The sequence below is a fragment of the Siniperca chuatsi genome, linkage group LG1 (genome assembly GCF_020085105.1).
Source record: "Siniperca chuatsi isolate FFG_IHB_CAS linkage group LG1, ASM2008510v1, whole genome shotgun sequence".
In the NCBI taxonomy this organism is placed as follows: domain Eukaryota; kingdom Metazoa; phylum Chordata; class Actinopteri; order Centrarchiformes; family Sinipercidae; genus Siniperca; species Siniperca chuatsi.
Window position 1 is genome coordinate 25,335,835 of NC_058042.1, and position 22,299 is coordinate 25,358,133.

A 22,299-nucleotide genomic window follows, 5' to 3' on the forward strand; every position below is an offset into this window, starting at 1 on the left:
CAGGAAGTGATTTGTCTGAAGATGTCTGGAAAAACAGAATTTGCTGGAGAGCACTGACAGCTGCAGATTTTGGACTTCTTCTTTGGACTTTTGGTCTTCATAGAGGCTCTAAACCATATAGATTTCCTAAATGAAACTTTTTTTACAAGCAATATCCCCACAATTTCCTCTGGATAATTGTCATAAGTATCTCATGTAAATGAGATTTTTAATCCATGGAATTATTTATGCAAAAGCTTAGTCACACTATTGCCATACTGCGTATCCACTGTACTGTCTGATCACCCCATAATCTCTGCTAAATGCAGTGCAAAACCACTAAACACTAAAGATACTAATCTGAGGTGCCTAGTTCTAAGAGATTTTGACATGCAAGTGTGAAATATGAGCTTCAAATAGGGATATCCCAAGTTGATATGCAAGATTGATATGAAGGCTTCTTGTATATGGACATAATAAATATTAATATCAGCAGATAGTGAGAATTAAATTACTGCGATTGATCCGGAAATAAAAAAAAAACAAAAAACGTAATTGTCACGGCAACAACGTGTGTGTGTGTGTGTTTGTTAAGTGAGATTCAAGCTAACAGCAGCAAGTAAATCTTGTGTTGAAACCTGAAACCTAAAGATCCTCTGTGAAGACAAACTAAAAAAGTCAGACAGTCTGATTTATTTTCAGTCTACTTCTTAGAATTAATTGGAAACACTTTTTTAATAAGCAACTATCTTACACACCTTTGAATTTTACAAGTTGAGAGACAGTTAAAGTCCATTTTATGAGGAGGTAGACTAACCGTTTTATAGATGATATAAATTTGGCTGGTGGTAAATTAAAAACTTGCTCTGACAGCCATAAATAGAAAAGTTTCTGTTGTGTTGGCATGTTTGGAAGTTTGTGTCCATCTGCACCCATCTGTGAAAGCCAAGTGCTGAGAAGAGAAGGAGGCTGTTAGAGCTACGGCTTTCTACAGCCAACAGTCTGAGAGCTGAAGAAAACTCAAGTACTGCGCAGGTTGTCATTGAGTAACAAAAAACTGTGCCTTGCATGAAGAGTGAAGAGAAGAGACATGACAGAGAGCAAAAGTGACAGAATGAGACTGAGAGCGATGCAAGCATCTAGCTTCACATGAGCGGTTCGGCCCTTTCTTTGCTTCAGTGCAGCAGCCCATGCAGTGGTTCCTCTCTCCTTTTTAGCCAGCTAAATTCTGAGTGTGCAGTTCTGCCTGACCAATATGCTGTCAGAATGAGAGATGCAGCAATTACTCTATATCCATAGTCAGTATACTGATGTATTGGTGCACGCCTCCGGCCTTGCACAGTGAGAGAAAGTGAAAGAGCAGCGCCTGACCCTCATTACATCATTGAGGTACCCTCGGCCAAGGTGCTTAACCCCCAACTGCATCAGTAGGGCTGAACTGGGCAGCATCCAAGTGTGAATGTGTGTAATTGTGTGAATTTGGAACAAGGTGTTGCTGAAAAAGAGCATTCATGCTGAGTGTGTCTACCCTGGATACATAAATGTTAGAAAATCAGCAACACTACCTGCTACTGCTACCAATAATGAACTACGGAAACATAAAATTTGGGTTTTTGGTGCAGTTACCAAAGATTATACCATTAGATTTTCCACAATCATTATTATAAGCATGATTCATATTACATTCTAACCCACAGTCATCAATATGGCCTGTCAGAGTTATTTCTGTCAGACATTTGATAGAATTATTCTGTAGACATTTTCCCCCTGTTTCTAGGTGAATATATCAAATATTACCCGTCATTATAATGGCATTCCTGCCTATGTGCCTGCATGTTTGAATTAAGTGCATTATTTAATGCTTGTGAAACCGCTCGTCCATGGAATAAATCCATGGATCATTATGAATATTAAAAGGATGACAGTAGAGCCACAGAAATCCACTAACAGCTCTATTTAAAACAATGCCCTGCCAGCTCAGTCAAAACAGCAGGAAAAAAAGAAAAAACAATGGCAATCAATAGATATGATGGATAAAAAGCAGGGAGCCTGAAAACAACACCACTTCAGTTTTTTATTTTTTGGTTGTTGTTCTGGTTGCTCCTGTCTTTGAAACCTGAAGACTTCATCAGATCAAACAGACGATTGCTGCCAGCATAGTTTAGTTTGTCAATACAGCCAAGTGCAGAACTGTGTCGAGTTGAATTTAAAAAGCCCAGAAAAACTTGGAAGATCAAGATTCAAGTGATACCACAAATGCCTTGCTCAGATTTCTTTTCTTTACAGCTTCCTCCACCTGAGAGATGCGATAAATCTTGAGTTTTTGTCCTCAGCTGAGGCAATGACTGGACCAGAGGTCAAACCAGTAAGACAGATGAAAACAACAGATTGTCTGGAGGCTCATTAAAACAAAATTGCTGAGGAGGGACAGAGACATTCATGTCCTGCCTTTGTGGGAGCAATGGGAGCGAGTGTGTGTATGTGTGTTTATAAGAGTACAGTATGTGCGGCAGGGTGAGAGGTACCGGTATATTGTAGATGATATGACTGTGTCAGTATATCAAGGCCTAAATACTGATATCTTGTAGTCATCCATGTTCCAGAAACATCCATTTGACGTCTGACAGTCATACAAACATTTTTCGTAAAACATTCCTTTCTTAGGTACTAAGGTCTGTTTAGGAGAGGAAAACAGCTGCCACATGTTTAGTTTTCCCCACATTTTCACAATTTCTCTTCTCTTTCTGTACATTCTTTGTTCTTGTCATTGCTGTGCTCCCTTAGCCACAGAATGAATGTGCGCTGTGACAAAGCTGTGTGGAGAATGTGGTTTGGCTGAATTCTTATGTTAGCACACAGCTATTGTTGTCTCAAAAAAAAAAAAAAAAAGAAATTAAAAAAGCCTTCCTGGAAATCCCAGTAAGTGGCTGTCTCCACATGCACTCAGTTCCGCTGAATAAAAAACACCTCACTCTTTATTGGTCCTATACCTCTGAGGTGTGTTTTTAAATCACTTATGTTGTATGATTTCTGGGGGGAAAGTCACTGCTTTTGAAAATGTTTTGACATCTTTCATGACACACAGGTCATTTTTGCTCTGCTGCACCTGTCATGTAAAGTGGCATTATGCCGACTGAGCCTTTTCATTAACTTCCAACCTGGAAACATATGGCCCAGTCACACTGCATACTAATTAATACTCCACTAGGATATGACTCCATACAATATGAATCATCACAAAGACACAAATCAATTACTTGTCACTTAACCTGCAATTACCGAAGGTGTGAAGGTGGATAAAGGTAGCTGGGTGACACAAAATTGAAAACTGATTGAAAGTTTGATCTACCTGCCATCATCTTCTGGGCCTCATATGGCTCCATGTAGCCATCATTCTCGGTTGTCACTTTTTCCGTACTGGTCTGAGTGCCACCAGCCTGCTCAGCATCGAAAGGGTCAGCATAGTCTTCAAGGATAATGAGCTGCAGAAGAAAAGAAAAAAAAAAGAAAAACAAGGGAAGGTGAGATGGAGGGAGGGGAAAAAAAGTGAAATAGCAAGAGGGGAATTCATTTTGCTGCTCTGTTGAACACTACAACATGGGTTAGGTGTCAAGAGAGTTGGATGACAGATACTGCTGTGGCCCAGGACAGGACCAAGTGATATCCTCTGAGGCAGGCCAGGAGATAAAGGGAGAAACACATAAATAACACCCCACCTCTGTATGCCTCAGCACACCACCACAATGCCTCAGCTTTTAGCCTTACAGCACGCTCTCTGCTACTGCTGGTCTGCCTAATTATATGATAGCCCAGTGACAGGCCTACATTTAAAAAGTAGAGGACAGAAGACCACAACTGCTCAACTTTCTTAAGAGAAACAATTTGGCAGATTTATGGCGAGCTGGCAGTGAGCCACGGCTAATTGCAGTCTTGCTCTTTTGCTGAGCATTTTGTGCAGTAGATGGCAATTAGGTGGACGTCCTGAGACCCAGAAATACAACTCAAACCTTTAGGGAGCAGAGCAACAGTCCGCGTCTATAGTGCCTTGGGGGGATATTTGTTTCCTTGAAATGTTTGCTTCATCTACCAGGACACCGCTTCAAAAGTAACGATCATTTCAGAGGAAATGAACCCCCATTTGAGCCATCTCTCCTCTCGGACATTGGATCTAATGAGGGGGTGTGACAGCAGGAGTTTGGGCCATCTGTTAGAAAATTTACTTTTTCTCTGTTGAGGCTCCTGACAGTCTAGTCCTGCCAATCAGTGGGCAGAGGAGAAGGGCACCGCATGTTCTGTAACTTGGCAACATATTAGGAAAAGGTTTCAAACAAATAAGAAAAGGCTTATACATACACCTAATCGAGGATGTAAATACGTACATGACTGGCACTACACCCTATGAGTCATGTGTAACAGGAAGGGATTTGGTCTCATTATAAACAAGCTCATCACTCATCTGGTGGATGGGGCCTGGGCGGGGCAGACTGGAGGTGGACCGAACCTCACGCCCGCCGTGCGGTGCCTCCACCAAGCCAGCTTTCCTGAGAACAACCACTGTCCATCTTTGCCACAGAGAGAGCACATTTCCCAGAAGCTAACACCATAGTGTATGCAGGCCACCCGTGAGAGTGCCACACACACACACACACACACACACACACACACACACGAAATGCTGGCAGGTATATTCCTGCACAGATCATCTCCACTATACATGGATTAGGCAATAATAGCAAAGGAAGTAAGTATCACGGATGTGTTTCATAGCAGCTACTGTGTATTAAATCCACCTTCTTCAATATACCCTCTCCATCTGTTTTGGGGAAAATAACTAGGAATTTTTTTCTGCCGCACAGCATAATTACGGGTTTCTCAAATGTTTTGCTTCTGGGAATTCAAGCAGGGGGAAAAATCCAATACAAACATTGTCCTGGTTTGTTTTTGTGAAACACAAATATACATATTTCCCTCACAAGTTGAATTAAAATTCAGCCATTCAGATATGCAACATCTTGCGGCCCGAGAGACGCCAAAACTCTCTGCAAATGATGCATTACAGCCACAGTGTCATTACCATCTCGCACCTTGTTGTATAGAAACTCAGCCATCAGTAAGCATGGTGTGTGCCACACCCACCTCATGCAGTCACCTCATGCAGTCACTGCAAACATAATAATAATAATAATAATAATAATAATAATAATTATAATAATAATAATCCAAAGCTAAGAATAAGTAACCCTCACTAAAAACAACATATGAATCACCTAAATGGGAGGCCTAAATGAGGCCAGTGATCATTTTGTGGCTCGAGGTTTGAGACTATAGCCCACAAATGTGATAAAACAGTCCAAAAGCTGTATCTTACATTCTCTTCAGCAGCTTTAGATGACAGAAATAGTTTATATATTTGCCCACAGTGAGGTTTCAGCAGAGCTCACCCCTTAAACATCTACCACCTTACCACTTCGTGCACCTTCATGAGCCAAAGGATGTTTGGGCATGTTTCAGGAAATAATGGCTTTATCACTTATTATGTGTGGAGCCACTCCAAACACATGACATCATCTTTTGCCTTTCCTGTTGACATAATGTAGGACAAATAAAGGGAGGGGTATGTGATGAAAACTTCTGATAGTATCAGACAGAGTGATGTCTTGGATTAAATGCAATCATGAATAAAAACCAAAGCTTGGATTCGATACTCAAACACTATACTTTGCTTGGGCTTTAGTTTGGGGCTGATATGCAACAGCCTTGCCGCCCACAAGTGGTTAATATTTACTTGGAAATTTTGGTTTGGTAATGTCTAAAGTAACATGGTACTAGAGGGCAGAGAAGGTAAAACACTTCCCTTGAACTCTTAATGTTTTGCCATCCCAAACAATCAAAATCAGGCTTAATCAAAGTCTAACAGGCCTGCGGGTGCTCTGAAAGCACAACAGGAATCGGCAATCAGTCACAAGTGGCTCTTGGTTGTTCTGCTCTTTTAACATTCTGCAGATGCTGAGGGGCTTTGGAATAATGAATAATTTTAACTTCAAAATAGTCTGTTGTGAAACACACAAGACAAGATGCAATTATACCACATTATAAAGTAACTAAAATCAAGATTTCTCATTTCAAATAGCCTACTGTTGGTCTGATTTAAGAAATACAACTACAGCTGTTAACACTGCGAACATCTTGATTATGGCCCTCGTGTCCAAACGTACTTATATACGGTTGCAAAGGCTTGTCATCAAACAGTTAACACTACAAAAAAAAGATTTACATTTAACAGGCATGTGTATATTTAGCTCCGAGTTGGGCAGTAAAAGCTCTTTTCAGCACCTGGCTCATGTTCTTATTCCAGGCAGCAGGGACAGTCAAGTTTCCTTTTCCCATCAAAAGCAAAGTTAAGCTGATGACAAACCAGTTACCAGCCTGACTTCTGTTGAGTAAAAATGAAATAAAAAGAAGTTGGTCATTGTAGAATAAAGTGGCTTCTTGCTATTTTACTTCCATTTTGAATGATTGGGCAAATGTGTTACAACATACAGTATCACGATATTATGGCAGTAGTGTAGATGACAGGAGTTCTTTGTTTAGGAACTATCTTTTTATCAAGGGGGATTTCTGTGTACATCTACAGTATTCTATTATCACCCATTAGCAGGCAACAATGTTATTAATTTTAGCCTACACAGATCCTTCCTGGGCATCTGGGGATTTGAACCATCGACTATTTAGATCAACAGACTGCCTCCGTAAGGTGCCATCACCCAGCCACTGCAGCCATGCTCATGTCTGGGTGGAGGAGGTGGTTAATATTTCCAAATTGTTCCAATGTGTCCTTCCTGTCCCACTGCACTAATGACTACTCGACAGCATGAGGAGCATGGGGTTGTGAGGAGAGGGGTGCTAGAGAGCGGCGGCGTCGCCTGGGGACTCACCATCTGTCTTGTGGCATGCCAGGGTGTGTCAGGACTGCAGCCAAGCCACACTTGTCATGAAAGCAAAATCAGCACAAGACTGCAGTGCCTCAATACATCAGGTCTTTGCTAAGCCGCGCTGTAAGCCTATATGAATCTCACAAAGCCACCTCACAGGCTTAGGCCATGTCCCCGTGGTAGCTGGGTCCTTTACTGGTCTGCAGCATAGAGAGAGAACTCACTCAATTACTTTCATTCCACAGCTCAGATCCCAGGTTGGCCATGTCTTACACCTGCCAGAGCTCTGGCAGCTCGCAACGGAGAGAGCAACTGACTTCTTGAAATGCACTGCGGCTCTCAGGTGATGAAGCTGACTTCAAATCAGTGGGAAGAGAGGGGGAAAATTAGCAAAGGAGGGAGACTATAACAAGCACCTGCCACTTTGGCTCAATGTTCGACGATGCTAGAGGCTGTAGGATTACAATTCGATTGGACCCTGGTCTTCCATTAGAAGTGAGAAAATATGGGCTGCAATTCTCCTCCTGCACTCTTATTAGCCTAATGGAGAGAGAATGTGTTCGGCCGTCTCATCAGATAATCAGGAGAAGAAGAATAAAAATTTCATTAGTTGAAATTTAAGCACGGCTGGAAATTTGGTTATAATAATTTGAAAATAGGCTGCTACATTTCTCTTTGTCTGCATTTTGAGCAAGCTACATGTCCAGTATTGGCACTTTAGAACCATAAACAACCAGAAGCAAATGCAATATAACAGCAGATTGATGATTTCACCAGGCAATAACCAGACAAACACCTTCAGACACATACATAGATGAAAATAAAGACTAGTCTCACTCCTGCTGAATGAGTGCAGACAGGAATATGATATTAATGTCATGGCTGGTCCAGGAAGGATTGAATGCATCAGGGCTAGTCAAGGTTGAAGCCCCTCTGAGACTGCCAGAAAACTCAGTAGGCTGTAGAATGAGGGAGGGAAAAAAAGAAAGGACTGACGTGTGTGATTTATGTCTCACGCCACAAGGGATTTCAGCCACTGATAACCTAATACAACTCAGTGCTTAGCAGCTCAATTGCATTAAGGTATTTCAAAAGGCTTTTTTTTCTGCTATTGCTCTTTTGTTGTGAGGACAGAAAGCCACTTTAAAGCAGAGAGAACGGGAGGGGAGAGAAGACAAAAGATGAAGGGACACTTTTTTTTAATCTTTTCACAGAAGAGAGCTGCCATGCATAAAGTATGTTTACTCCCGTTGGATAGAAATGTTCAAATGTTCATGTAAAAGCCAAACTCAGCAAGCTAAGGCTCATTGCAATGCCTCTGCTGATAACTCCTCCACCTTATCTTTGTCTGTAAACACAGGACGAATGCTGTGTGTGCAGTGCGCAGTCATCCTAAGATAACTTGGCCACAATTTTCAAGAAAGAACATAATGGCAAGAAACACTCCCTCAAGGCAATTTATTTAAGCAAAAATGATCACAGCTTCTCTGTTGACATAATGCAGTTACTATCAATAAGATACTTTCATGTTTCTAAGAAGCAAGTGCAAATCTGGGTACAATTCACTGAAGGCCCCTTGTGAAGACTGAGCCCTGCTGGGTTCTATATCCCCCAAACAGATTATGCAGATGGAAAACTGGCTTCGCCTCTAAAGGAGAGACAGTGCAGGAGTGCATTCCCCACCATACAGACCTGACATTAATGAAAGTTTATTGAAATGTTTCCTAAGAAACACCATTGCTGCTTGAGCTTCTGCCTCTCTGTGAGCTTGGAAGAGTGATGTGCCTGCTCTAAAGGCCTACTTACGAGTCTGCAGAGGTAGCTAATCAAATTATTATATTTGCTATAAAGACGCCTTTTCACAATCAGTCACAAGTTACTGCAGTCCACGCACCAATGAAGAGCACTCGATATAAACAAAAATTCTGTTTATTTCCAGGTATATTCATTTGCTCTGCTTTTAATCTAATTGGAGAATAATTCAAGAGCAGCGATTCAGTGTTAGTAAGCATGCTCATCCTTGTGAATCAACAAAAACAAATAGGCTAGTGATTTCACAGACAACAAGATAAAAGCATGCCCACATGCCCTTCAGGACATATATGAGCTGATGATTAGTTGAAAAACAGACATAGGTTTGTGAAAAAACAATCCCTTCTATATTCCTTTCCTACCACCAACTCAGCCTCAAAAGTACATTTTCTTGACCACAACAGCTGCCATTAACAAGCTCAGGATTTAGAGAGTCTACAGTATGTGCAACATACTGGACATATAGTTTACTGTATATGTTTTGAGGATTAGATTTAGCATTCCCCTCTTCACATCAGTGTGCTCAGCCGTCAGTTTCACATGCGTCTCCCTCAGCAACATCTGCGCTGTTCAAAGAACAGCTCACTTCTGGCTGCCGACTTATTTATTACCCCCAAGATGCAGACCACATTAAATGTTGGTTCTTCAGATCTCTGCACTCTTACCCAAATGGGGCGGCTTTCGCACGGCAGCCAGGGTGAAACCGGTTCTTTTGGCACAACTGATTTAGCCTGTTGTTGATCATGGTTTGCATGGGAATGCTTCCAGATGCAGCAACACTGATACCATGCACCACACTTCAGAAAAACATCAACAATGCATAAAATAGTGGAGTCAGAATGACATTAAATGGAAAGGGGTGTAAATCACATAATGTGCACCTGGGAAGTCCCCGCATCACCACTATGAGTATGGGTTACTGTGCATTATGAGGCTTTTATGGCACCTATATTTCAGTATAATGTGGGACGAAGCTCTTTGGTTCACTTATCAGTCATAATCTATTGTAGACACACACACACATACATAGATAGTGCACATATGCACTCACAAATCAGGTATGTGTGTACGTGTGTTGCACAAATGCGCACACAAGGAGTGAAAAAGGACTAGGTCTCAATCAATGCTGAAGTAGGATGTCTAGTGTTCATTATCAGTGCTCATTGAAATCAGACTTTCCAAAGACATTCAGTCTGTACAAATTAATTCTCATGAGGTCCCAGAAAATCACGAAGAACTCCTAGAAATTTCACTTAAAAGTATAAAAAATCCATAGCCCTGAATTTACAAATAGGATCATCTTCTGCCATTTTAACTTGCTGCCGTGACAGCTGTCTTTCTTACTGTAAAACTTATTGTGTCTTACTGTACTAGTAACTTATAGCATCAAATGTCTGTCTCTTACACTAACCAGGGAGGTCTTCATATCAGTGCAAATAAACACCTACAGTTTAGATTAAATCATCCTGTCATGTAGTCATGACAGCATCACGTTAGCAGAAGAGAACATATGCAGCTGTAAATAGAATTTATATTTCTCTTTTGCTACTAGAGCTCCACAGGATTTTTTTTTAATACGGGAAAACTACCTGTGTCTACCATTCCTTTCTATACTTGAACAAATCACCTAATGGCTTCCACAATTTTAAGTAGCGCAATGTGTAACTTTATGCTTCAATAAATTCCTACTCTGGCTGCCCTCATCTCCTGATGAATGACTGCGTCTTCCTTTAGCACCCACGGCGGTGAAGCACAAAAAGCACCCCAACTTGTCCCTGAGGACCTCCTTCATTGAAACACACTCCACGCAGCCACTTAAGGCCTCCAGTGGAGAAAGGAGAGGAGGCAGCGGGTTGCACCCTATGAAGGTGCTCTTAATATGCGACAGATATTCAAGATTAAGTACTTGACGACACGCTTGACAAAATCCAATTTCCTTCCTCTGCCCCCATCCCTCTGTGATAGATTTATTGGCAGTGTTTCTGCTACATATAGTTAGTGGTGCGGCACAAGAGTCGACAATAATTCAGGTGCTACAATGGAATGTTGGAATTTTATAAAATATGATAATCCCATGCCCATGTGAATGAGCGATTTGACCTCAACATGGCCTACACAAATTTCCTTAATCACTGCAGTTACAATTATTATGGAAACACTGATTTGTTTTTTAATTTGAGAATGAGGTAGTATGCTGAAAAGAGGAATAATAAAGTTGCCCATCAAACACACAAGTATGCTGACACGTACTACTGTAGAAATGCAATTCAGTCCCATGTGATGCTGCTGCCACAGCGCACAGGCAAAAACACTATTGTTTATCGTGGCTCCAATGAGATAAAAACTGACACAATTAGGAAAGTAGGGCTTCATGAAACAACATGAGGAGGTCCACTGGGATGGAGGCTTTGATTTCAAGAGAGTGATTTATAGAGCAGGGAGAAAAACAAGCTGCAGTCAGGCTGTAAACAAAGCTACAGATTTTGATGTGAGGACGTCTTGATTGACGCTGGAAGCTCTGTGGCCTCAGATAGCCTCTCTGTGGTGAGGATGCACTGAGGTCCCTGCACGTCGCCTACACTGACAATAGAGCGAGCACGCAGGGTGGAGTCCCATACCACTGCTGCGTGGCTTCCCACCTCTCTGAGCAGGATAGCAAAAGGCTAGAGAGGCAATATTAGGAGGGGTGAGGGACAATCACCAGTCTGTTTCCACAAAGAGCCCTCAGTGGAGCACGCAACAGCTATGTGCCATCACCATTTGTCACTATTTCCGACATCTAGATTGCTCATGTCTAAACAGCTGAGGACATTAACCCTGGTTATATTTCAGCACGCAAGCAGCAGCCAGAATACCAAGCTTACACAGAGGGGCGAGTGCAGACTTGTCAAGTTAAAAAGGGAATGTCACCAAGTTGTAAACACTTCCTGTCAGGAAGGGAGCACTTCCTTAATCCTGGAGCAACCGAGCCATTCCTTATTTTCCATCAAACAACTGCAGATAGTGGCTTTCTTTCCCTACCCATGTTCCTATCACAATAACAGCCACTTTTAACTGTAAAAAATAAAAACACTCAAATGTGACCTCTTGTGAGCAGCACTACAACAGATTCAAAATTATTTGGTAGACGCATTTGTCATTCAGAGAAAGAAATTAAATGAAAGTCTGGAATCCCACTAAGAAGAAATGGAAGTGTTCAGCTTCCTGGTGGGCACTCAGATCACAGGGCAGCTCTGTTTGCAAGACGGAAGTCTGGCTGACTCCTGCAGTGTGACACAAAAACAACAGCCTGCACTCACACGCAGAGATAAAAAGGCAAATCGGATCTCTATGATCTCAACAGTATACTGTAATTTGACGCAAAAATAACTATTTGGTTACAGTTGAAATTTGCGTAGATTTTACAAAGTGAGGGCAGAGCAACTGATTTTGCAAAAACAGTGCAAAAAAGTCAATGTGTCATTCAGATTTTCCCTTTGTGTCTCGGATGGCATGCAAGCTCAATTTGTTTCCTTTTAATCGGTGTGTGACAATCTGCCTGCCCACCAGGACTCCTTCCTTCTAGACTCTAGCTACACACACACTGTCATTAAACAAAACAGAGCCATGTGTCTACAACTCCCAAGCGACCAGAGCTGCAGCACTAGTCTGCAGGCTAATTGTGACCTGGTGAATCATGTGACTGATGTTCCGGTGCAAATCTAGAAAAAGCAAATCAAGCAACAAACACAACAGACTCCATCGGGACTCTTTAAACTGGAAAGAAGGATCCCAGATGGAGGGGAAGAAGAAAATAAGCAAACAATGGCTAAAGGCCATCATTTCCAAGACCTATAACTTTCAAGCACATGTGGTGGGATGGTTGTATATAAAATCTAACCATGACTAGCTATTACACTCAATGATGCTGGATTACAGTGCCATCATGTAAATGTAATAGGATTTGTGGATTCACCAAAATGATATCTTGATGAAAAGCCGAACCTTTCGGTGCTCAATTGAATAACCATTACATTATAGCTTCCAGCATGTCCTCCGCTACAGGATGACTTCATCCTGCCCCAGAGAGGCGGGGCTTAAACATGTAGGCTGTTGGGCTCTATGCTCCTTCCTTCCTTTCAAAGTGCCCTTCCAGGATTCTTGTTCAGGTCACAGGAATCCGTTGTGGCGCTCTTTTGTCATGGACAGTAAAGCATAAAAAAGACAGTGAGAATAAAATATATTTGGCATGAAAAGATTGTTGTATTCTGAGCGGTGGGTAATTAAAACTGAATATCTTGCGGTCTTGTCAACTAGTCGGGGTGACTTTGAGAAATTCTTTAGATGCTTAAAATAGTTCAGGAAATGCATGGCATTCTTTGACACCTCAGTGAAGAGTGGGTCAAACTGGAAACAAAAATCTCACATTCATGCCTGGTACTTCATGCTAACAATATTACAGTCTAGACTTTACTGTTATGAGTCAAAGTAGCCATTGCAACACACTGTCTTAGTTATTTTACACAATTTATCAAGATAATTATCAAAATAATTATCTACTTGCTTAACGATGTGAGTGACAATCTGCCCACCAGTGACAGTAACAAATTTGTCACTACTGAGCATGATTAAGAAAAACAACAGCTGCAAAATCCAAGACATGCAACAACACAGCTTTCACACCAATATGTTGATTATTTCAACCGGGATATCACTTTGTCACAGCCGTTGAAAGTTACTTAAAATCATTAGGCCTACTGTTAAGCCTTTTATCATTCCCCATTATGTATTCACTCTGCTTGGAGGTCCAGATGTGTAAAACATTCTTAATTTAAAATAATCTGAGCAAGAAAATATGACATTATGTCCAACACTATGGCTTTTACTCAACCAAAAAACATAAATAAACAGGTTTGTGTAACTGTAGAGCAACAAGGGCACTTCCTGCACCGCTCTGACATTCAGTCGGGCCTGCTATCAACCTCACCAGCCTCCGTCTGATATAGAAAGGTGGAGAACTGCACTTAAAAGGGGTGCTGTAACAAAACATGATGGGCTCTGATGTTTTCATCCATTTTCTGGCTCCCTGAAGAAAACCACTCTCACAGACCCAGGTGATATTGACATCTGTGCTTGACATTTCTCCTATCACTGGCAGCTATGAGAGCATGAAAGACTGGGATGCATTTATAAAACTCCACCGATGTCTGGAGTACCGGGGTGAAAGGCCAAGCGAAGATATTCAGGTTGTGGGGAAATGAAGCAGAGTCGATTTCAGCCATGCTCTACAGGCACTGTAATCTGCAGGCCAGTCGAACGAGCCTGATCTACCCACGCTAGAAGACAGTAGCACGGAAGGTATGTCTGGTGAGGACGTAATTCAGCTCTTTCACATACTGCAGTGCACCATCTCAAGTTCAGTCTGATCATTACACATCCAAATGGATTCAAAAGCATGCAAAGGACAAAGGAAGGAAGCCAACATCTATTCTGTGGCAGCCTGTATTAAGGCATCACTGCCTTTCTATGGATTGGCAGTCACTGAATTTGACATAGTTTTTGATACTAAATCACAGGCAGCTACATGTGACTTCTGATTAATATTTTTGAGTTTGCTAAAGCTGAAATCATAAACATATGATCATTATTTTAACCTGCATGATGCAGTTTGGTTCAACAGTAAAGACAGCACATTTGCCATGGCTGTCCAAACTCTGCTACTGAGAAATGCTGATCAGATTAAATGGGTCACACCTGCACCGTCTTCTTTACTTCAGTAATATTGTATTCACATTCATATTAACTCGTCAGTTGGTTCGTTTTTCACAGCATATCAAAAAACAACAAGATGAAACATCTTCACAAATGCGACAGTAAATGCCACATTAAAATGTAATCAGCTGATGTCAACTTAAGGCCTTCATCTTTAACATACTCAACACGGCAAACAAGCCATTTAAAAATAAAACCTCTGCTGCACTCCCAAAACAGGATATTTTGGTTTCTAGAGCAGTCACAAAATATACTAGAAAGACTCAAGAGAACAAATACCTAACACTCTTATCTACAGGAGTGGTGACTAATTAAAAATGGCAGAAAATCTGTTCAAGCAGAAAAGGGCAGGGCCTATTTTGAAGGATATTACTAAAACCAAAGTTCAGGAGTTATGAGTAGAAATAGAAAGTGCTTTATAAATGGCTATCGACAGCAAAACCTAATCAGTTCTTCTTTGACCTATAAGGTCTAACTTTCCACAGTATTTCACTAAAAGCTCTTCAGCCAGGGACACTCTCGTCATAGATTTACTGTTTATTGCCACAAATGGAAATACATTTATACTTGCCGCTGAAGGCTCCACTCTTAAGATGCTCCCTGGATTAGCCAAGCAGCAGCTAGGCTAGAACAGGGAGCACAATGGAAACCCCCCCCCCCTGTACACAAGAGTGGCCCTAAGAAGGACATGAATACCATTTACCTTTGAGCCATGTTAGGACTCTAACTAAAAAGTGGAGGCTGGAGTGGTGGAAAAGCTGAGATCAGTGAGGAGGGAGTCATGTTTTAAATGGATTGCCTTGTTATGAGAATGGGCTGTGATTGGTGTATGACTTGATCAGAATAAGGATTCAATCAGCTGGCTGTCAGCTGATTACAGCTGGGGCGATGCTTCATTTGAGACATTTTTTAGATATCTTGTAAACTAACAAAGAAACACACACACATACATGATCAAAAACATAACTTTCTTGGCGGAGATAACAATGGTTTTCCACCTCCAGCATAATCAGTTGAAATGCTGAGTAAGGTCTTGTAAAAAGGTGCATGGAAGGGATGTTGGAAAATAAGCACAGAGGAAATGTGTCGATCCATATGCCTCTGTTGGCTGCACAACAACTGTCTGGGCTTCTGATCCAACTGCAGGTTTCTATAGATAGATAAGCTGGCTCGTAGGATCAGTGAGTCAAAGGGACCCCGAGCCATGAAGGGAGCCAAAGTTAGATTGGAACAGCAGTTTCCCAGGTGCACAGACAGATAGTGATGATGACGGGCTGCACTTCACAAGGATGCCGCAGCCTGTTAGCTCCACACTACTGCTTTTGTTTACACATTTCCGAGTGGAGCCCGTCATCACTTTCGCGTGTCCTTGAGAGAAGTTAGGTTAGTGCTGAGTAGAGCGATGAGCTGAGAGATGAGGCCTTTAATTAGCACCAAGGCGGGATGATAATTGATCATCTCCCTCAACTCACTCAACCATGAAGGGCTTGGCATCATTAAAAACAAAACACATCATAATGCCTTGAAAACTCAAAACTGCAAGTAAGAATCTGCATCAAAATTAAGCTCCATAGTGCAACTACAAACGTAGACAAAAATCCTCATATTCGCATATCCGCATATTAAAACTTTTTTGTCTTGCTTTTTTCCCCCATGGAAGCCTGATGAATAGAAATGGACTGGGGAAAATTCACTTGATGACGCTATTGGCATTTCAGGCATTAGGTAAGCAGTGATATAATTAGCATTCATGAGTCAAGTAATTAAAACATCAATGTAACCAAGCAGTCACAAGACACTGTGCTCTTTGCTCAGTCTTTGCCATCAGCGTTTAGTCTGCACAGTTAAAAAGACGACAGGGTTTCTGTGAAGCTACTGACTCCATTTACACAGTGATGTCCATGTATGTGTGAGCTACAAGCCAGAAATACACTTTTCCTTTTTTTTTTTTTTTAAAATCACTGTCCAGATGTCTCTCCTAGGTTGTGAAAAAATAAATGCCTGAGAAAAGTAGCTCTAAAACTGTTTCAACAGGGAGCATCCCTAAACAAGAACACACATTGTGAACTCAATACACTTTCAACACTAGCCAGGAGGGAGAGTGTCTGAAACAAACTGCAAACAGTGAGTCCTCCCAACTGAAACAAGTGTCTAGATATAGTGGGACAATCCTACATCCTACACTTTTAAAATCGTCACCTGGAGAGCTCCTCTAACAAGGATCTACAAACAATTATCATGGCCAGCCACAGTTGGAAAGAAAATCCTTAGCTTCCAGACAAACTGTAATCCTCACAAATGTTTGAACACAGCACCTCACAACACAAGAAGCAACAGTGTAGCTACTGAGGAGCAGGGTGACTTATTTGAAGGTTTTTTCCCCCTGCAAATCATTCATCCACTATTTAAAAAATGATATACATACTGAGACATACCTGTGTACATGTTCTCATTTTTCATAACAATTGAGAAAAACTCAACATTGAAAAAAAAAATGTAAGAAAGACTGCAAGGCGACATGGTTTTATGAAGGTATTCCTGCTGCAAGCTTCCCTTTCCTCCTGAGGGTGTCAGGTGAGGTGACAGTAAGCCATGCAGTGAAAGCACTCAACTCAGCACAGTGTAATAAGTGTAAAACCGACAAACTTCTACAAAACCAAATTACGGCTTACTGATTATTATGATGAATTATACAGCACGGACAAGGCCGTGGAAGCTTTTTTAATACTCTACTCTAAGACAGATGACAACAAACTCTAAAAGTGGCACAGCAGTCCCAGATATCTCCAGTTTGCTGAAAGTGTACTGACACCACCGTGGACAGAGTGAAGATGAGGGACAATCTGGACGACAGGTACAAACAAAACCCACCAATATTATCTATTCTCCATCACTTCCCTCTCCACTACTACACCTGACAAGACACCTTTAAACCCTTCTCTTGTCATATTTCTTAAGCCCACCAGCTGTCAGTGCTGATTTAGCTCGTCCATAACATCATTCATACTGGTAGGTGTGAGGTATTTAAACCATACTATACAATCATCTGCTAATCGTCTGTTAAAGCCATATGTGCACATGAAGAGGGAAAGCAGAGGGGCAGATGCAACTGTGTTCCTGACTGGGGGAGATCCATATAAACCTCAATTAACATGAGACAACTATAATCTGTTTAATCAGCTTGAACAGCTGTGGCTGGGTGAGAAATGTAAATTCTGGTTTCCTGCTTGTTTTACTGATAACACATAGCTGTATGATTATAAAACCTGCATACCAAGTTCATGAGGGATGCTGAAAAACAGTGGCTGACAGCTTGGGAAAACAAACACTGGCACAGAAGATAGTTTGATGTGCTTCCCACAGTTCCCGATCTTTGTGTTGAAGGCATATGGAAAATATAGATGACAGTAACAGTTGCGCAGTCCTTCCTTCACGCAAGGCTTCTGTGACAGGTTGCAGACACTGTGGAATACAAATAAAAGTGTTGAACTAAAACCAACTGTGAACTCGCCACACGTCACGAGACAGGTGTGAAAGCAAACGCAAGAGGGGGAAGGAAGCAACATGAAGGTGAAATCAAGACGACCACAGAAATCTCGGAACACAGTTGTGACTGAGACGTGATCCGAGGAGGAAACAGTGGTGCACAGTGTGTATTTTCACAGGGCTGTCTCCTCTGTACATGAGCTATGCAGACACTGAAACATTCCTCAGCGGGATCACACTCCTCATACGGTATGTCCTTACTGACACCGAACATCTCCGGTTTCTCCAAATGAACCCGGTGTGTATGGATTCCTGAGAAGCCTGACATGACAGTGTGCTCCAAAGCACAGCCTGCATGCATTCTGCCTGTCTCCACATTCACTTTGTGCTGATGAGTGTGCGACCAGCACCCAGCATTCGCCACAACCTCAAAAGCTAAAAAATCAACAACAAAAGGCATGAGGCTTGTGTTGTTATATTCAGAGGACTGTGCCAAGAGAGGCTCAAATTAGAGCCATATATCCATAAACCCATCCTAAGTAATCCCCCCCAAGGCAACAGGCATCACTGCAAAAAGAACATTCAGAAAATTGATCTGTCTAGTTAAACAAGATTAGATTAAAGTTCAATTAGAGGCACTGTGAATAAGTCTAGATCACATTGTTGCACGTTTCACCCAGCAGAGCAGAGTTTGCCAGCACTTTACAGCAAGTTCACTGTCACAAAGTAAGCAAGAGATCACCATTTGCAGTATTAAAAAGGCACATCTGCTCCGATATTAAGCTGTGTGTCAACACAGCGCATAGACTGTTCCCTCCACAGCACTCCCTGTAGTGCAGGTTAGTTATCAGACAGAGGTGGATGTCGCAACTCATGTGGACAGCCGTTGCGCGGTTGTGATAACAAGTTCTGCCGGTTGTAACGATTCATTCCTTACATGAGGTCAAGTGCTTCATAAAAAGACCGTTTTACATAAAAAGATATGCACCAGTTTTACGTGAAAGCACTGTAATTCTGTTATTTAATTTTGGGGGAAACTAGGTTCAAAGACAGGCTAAAATGTTTAGTAAGCTTCATTAATTTGTTGTTACTTCAGGGTGGTAATTAGGAACGTTCAGCCTATAGGCAAGTAAAGAAGCACTCCAGTTGTTGCCATGTAGCTACTAATGTTTTTACTAAACTTCACCCACCTTCTCCTTGTTGTCGTGGTCCGAGGGAGGTGAAGTGGGAGATTTAACACTCCCTACAGCAACAGCTTGGGTGACTGTGACACCGCCGCCAGGAGCTGGGCTGCTCTTTTCGATTGTTTCCACCTTGATGAGTCGGTGTTTTGGTGACACATACTTGATATCCGGCGACCCCACAGTGTTCAAGCTCGGACCAAAGGAAATATTTCCACCTGGAGTGTACGGGTCCTCGAAGTCCAGCTCCTTTTGTAGTTTGTAAGCAGCGAGGATGTCCGGCTGAGCGGGGCTGGGGAAGGTGGCCCCGGAGCTTGTTTGTTGGTAGCCAGGCGCACCGGGCACACCGGTGTGACAGTGTCTGTAGTCCGGTTTCGGAGGCGCCGGAGGGGGTGCTTTGGTAGTTTTGAATCCTAGGTGCTCCTTGAACCACTTGGCCATGCTGCCAGTGCATCGCTCTCAAGTCAATGAATGTAGTTTAGTTCCACCTTTCCTGCCAGCGGAGCCCGAGTCTGTTCGTCAAAGTGGGATCCTCGGGTCACCCGCGGCCAGCCGACCGGTGTCGGAGCGTGTCGCCAGTCTCGTGCGACTCCGTGTCTCCGGAGATGAGTGCGCGAGCAGGGGGAGCGCGGCCACAGGCACTTTCTGATCTGCCCTGCCGCAACTCTGTCACTCACCGCTCGGCTGCTCTCCACGTCAGGTTTCCAGACTACGCAACATGGGAGCGCTTGTGCGAGAGGAACACACGCCCCCCGCAACCTGCCCTCCCTACCTGAGAACATTCACTGCCACCTACCGGACTTCTGAAACTCCGCTTAGTTTTAAAAACCACAAGCACATAGCCCCCATCTGATGTGCCCCAGGGATACCCGGATGAGGACTTTTGGTGTAATATGCAGAATTATGCAATATATCCGGGCTGCCAGTAGTGGACGAATAAAATGATTACAAGTTTTGTTCTAACATCCTGTCATTTTGCAAGTTTCATAGACCCAGTTGTTGGTCTCTAACTCCACTTTGTGAAACTGTACCACAGAATAATTTATATCCTCAGCTATAGAGCATTGCATTGTTATGTTGCATTTAAAATACCAGTAAAATGATTGATTGGATTAATTTAAAAAAAAAAGTTGTGTAAATGTATTTCCCATTCCTCTCCAGAGTAAATTTTACATTATATTTCCAGGAATTTAGTCTTAACTGTTTGCTTAAAAGCCCTTCAGTTCAACATTTTTTCCACCAATAGGACTCAAGGGTAAAGTGTCCTTTGCTCTGTACACTCATGTCCAGATGGCCACTGCAGACTGTTTTAATTGCAAATTGCATTGCAAATGACCAGTGGAGAGGGATGCTGGAGTCTATATTAACACTGGGCACTGTTCTAGCTAACTCCATTACACCAATCCATGAGTGGAGGAGGTGAATTGTTCAAAGCAGCAATACAAGCAAACATTTCTCTCTAAGGCGTCTTTCAATCTCTTTGAGGCAGAGGGTCAGAGGTTCACATGCTAAACACTAATTGCCTCTGCAATCAGAGGACAGATGAAAAAAATCCCATTTCTCCTCCCAGAGATATACTCCAGCAACAGTCTGCATTAACAGGAGTCATGGTTGCAGCGCAGCAGGTTTTTATGAAGCAATATTTCTTTTTAATAACACCACACACACAGCCTTGAGCAAGTCACAGTGTACAGATCAGAGTTTAACCCTGGCAGGCCCCTGGGAGAGACAACTCCATGCTCTAGAGATCAAAACAAAATCTATTATTGCTGTCCTGAAATCCTGCCATCACTGCACTTTGGCAGAGGGAAATTTGACCTGTGCAATTTCCCTGCACTTTATAGGAATAATTTCACCCCACAGCCAGGACATTAATCTGTTTAACTAGTGCTTCATACATAAAAGCTTTAAAAGAAAAAAACAAGCAAAATGGGTTCAGACGGTCCAGTTTGTGTTGCCAATTCTGGGAAAAACAATCTCTCAGAACAAAAAGAGAAAGGCCTGTTCCAGCTCACACATTACATGGTATATTTTAGGACTGTAATATACATACTTTCTAGGTGTACCCTCAGTGCTGCATTTACACATACACAGGATGTGATATAAATATTACCGGTGCTGCAGGGTAATAGCCTATCTCATGTTGTAGGTATTAGAGGATCTGTGGTGGGCAGGTGTGTCATTCAGGTTACACAGCTTGACTAACATCACAGATCTTTTATTGCATTGCTACAATTGCATTCGCCAATTTCCTCCAGCTGCCATCACTGACATCCTTTAAAATGCAAATCCTGTAATCCAGCACCTCATAGGATACAAATAGTCTCAAGTAGCCTACACAGGCAGATTGCTTGCCAGGAGGAATTCATGTAGAAATGTATAGGATTCGGCTAAAGTTATCACACTTAAAAATGATATGAGAGGAGCTGGTAGTGTATTAGCACAAATTGTCAATACCTCTCTCACAAGATTAAAGAAACATAAGAAAACATTGAGCAATGGCAGGTGGTGAGTGCTGGTTTGAAACAGGATTGTCAGGTACATCAACAGTGTTTCAACAAAACCCAAAGTTGTAGATTTCCACTCTGGTATTTAATGTAGAAAGCCATCAGTTCATCATGCAACCTGTTACCTGCTCTCCCTCCAAGCTGCATGGCCTTAATAAACTATCAACAACTAGTTCTGGTAATTCTGAACAAACTTTCTTTCCATATGTGTGTCAGTGATAGGGATGTTGGCATGTATATAGTAGGGATTTCTTTTTAAAAAGCATGACATTTGCAGAGTTCAGACAAGATGACAGCTTAGGTTTGCTATAGGCGAATGTTAATGCCTTCAACAGTTGCTGCACAGCTCAAACGTATGACATGCTGCGCAAGACGTTTGAGTTTATTTTCCTCTTTACGTCTGTTGGCTCTTGGGTTTCTCAGGTGCTGCTGGATATGACTCCACAGCAGGACCAGGTAGTGCCATGGTGAGGGCTAAGAAATCAGAGAAACAATTTATCAGAATATATCAACCCTATATTTTAGGGAAAGTGGTATAAATGTCCTCTCTATTTCCATTTTAACCCTCTATTTTGTGGTACATGTTATATTACCACATTACTGGTACGTTTTGTCACACCACAATGTGGACAGTTATTGCATGCTCTAAGC

The 22,299-nt window shown here is 42.1% G+C and overlaps 1 protein-coding gene across 6 annotated transcripts in view; it reads right to left on the minus strand.

The window, feature by feature from the left end:
• Nucleotides 1–20,069, minus strand: part of LOC122881127 (SH2 domain-containing adapter protein F-like) — a 95,451-nt gene extending 75,382 nt beyond the window's left edge. Inside the window, exons 1-2 of one of the 6 annotated variants that reach the window (XM_044207035.1) lie at nt 19,151–20,069; nt 3,329–3,461 (exon numbers count right to left, since the gene is read on the minus strand). In XM_044207035.1, the coding sequence (XP_044062970.1) occupies nt 3,329–3,461; nt 19,151–19,582 (565 nt within the window). In that variant the 5' untranslated portion in view covers nt 19,583–20,069. The remainder of the gene's footprint in view (nt 1–3,328; nt 3,462–19,150) is intronic. The other 5 variants (XM_044206953.1, XM_044207204.1, XM_044207117.1 and 2 more) reach the window with 5 other exon arrangements.
• Nucleotides 20,070–22,299: the final 2,230 nt, after the last annotated feature.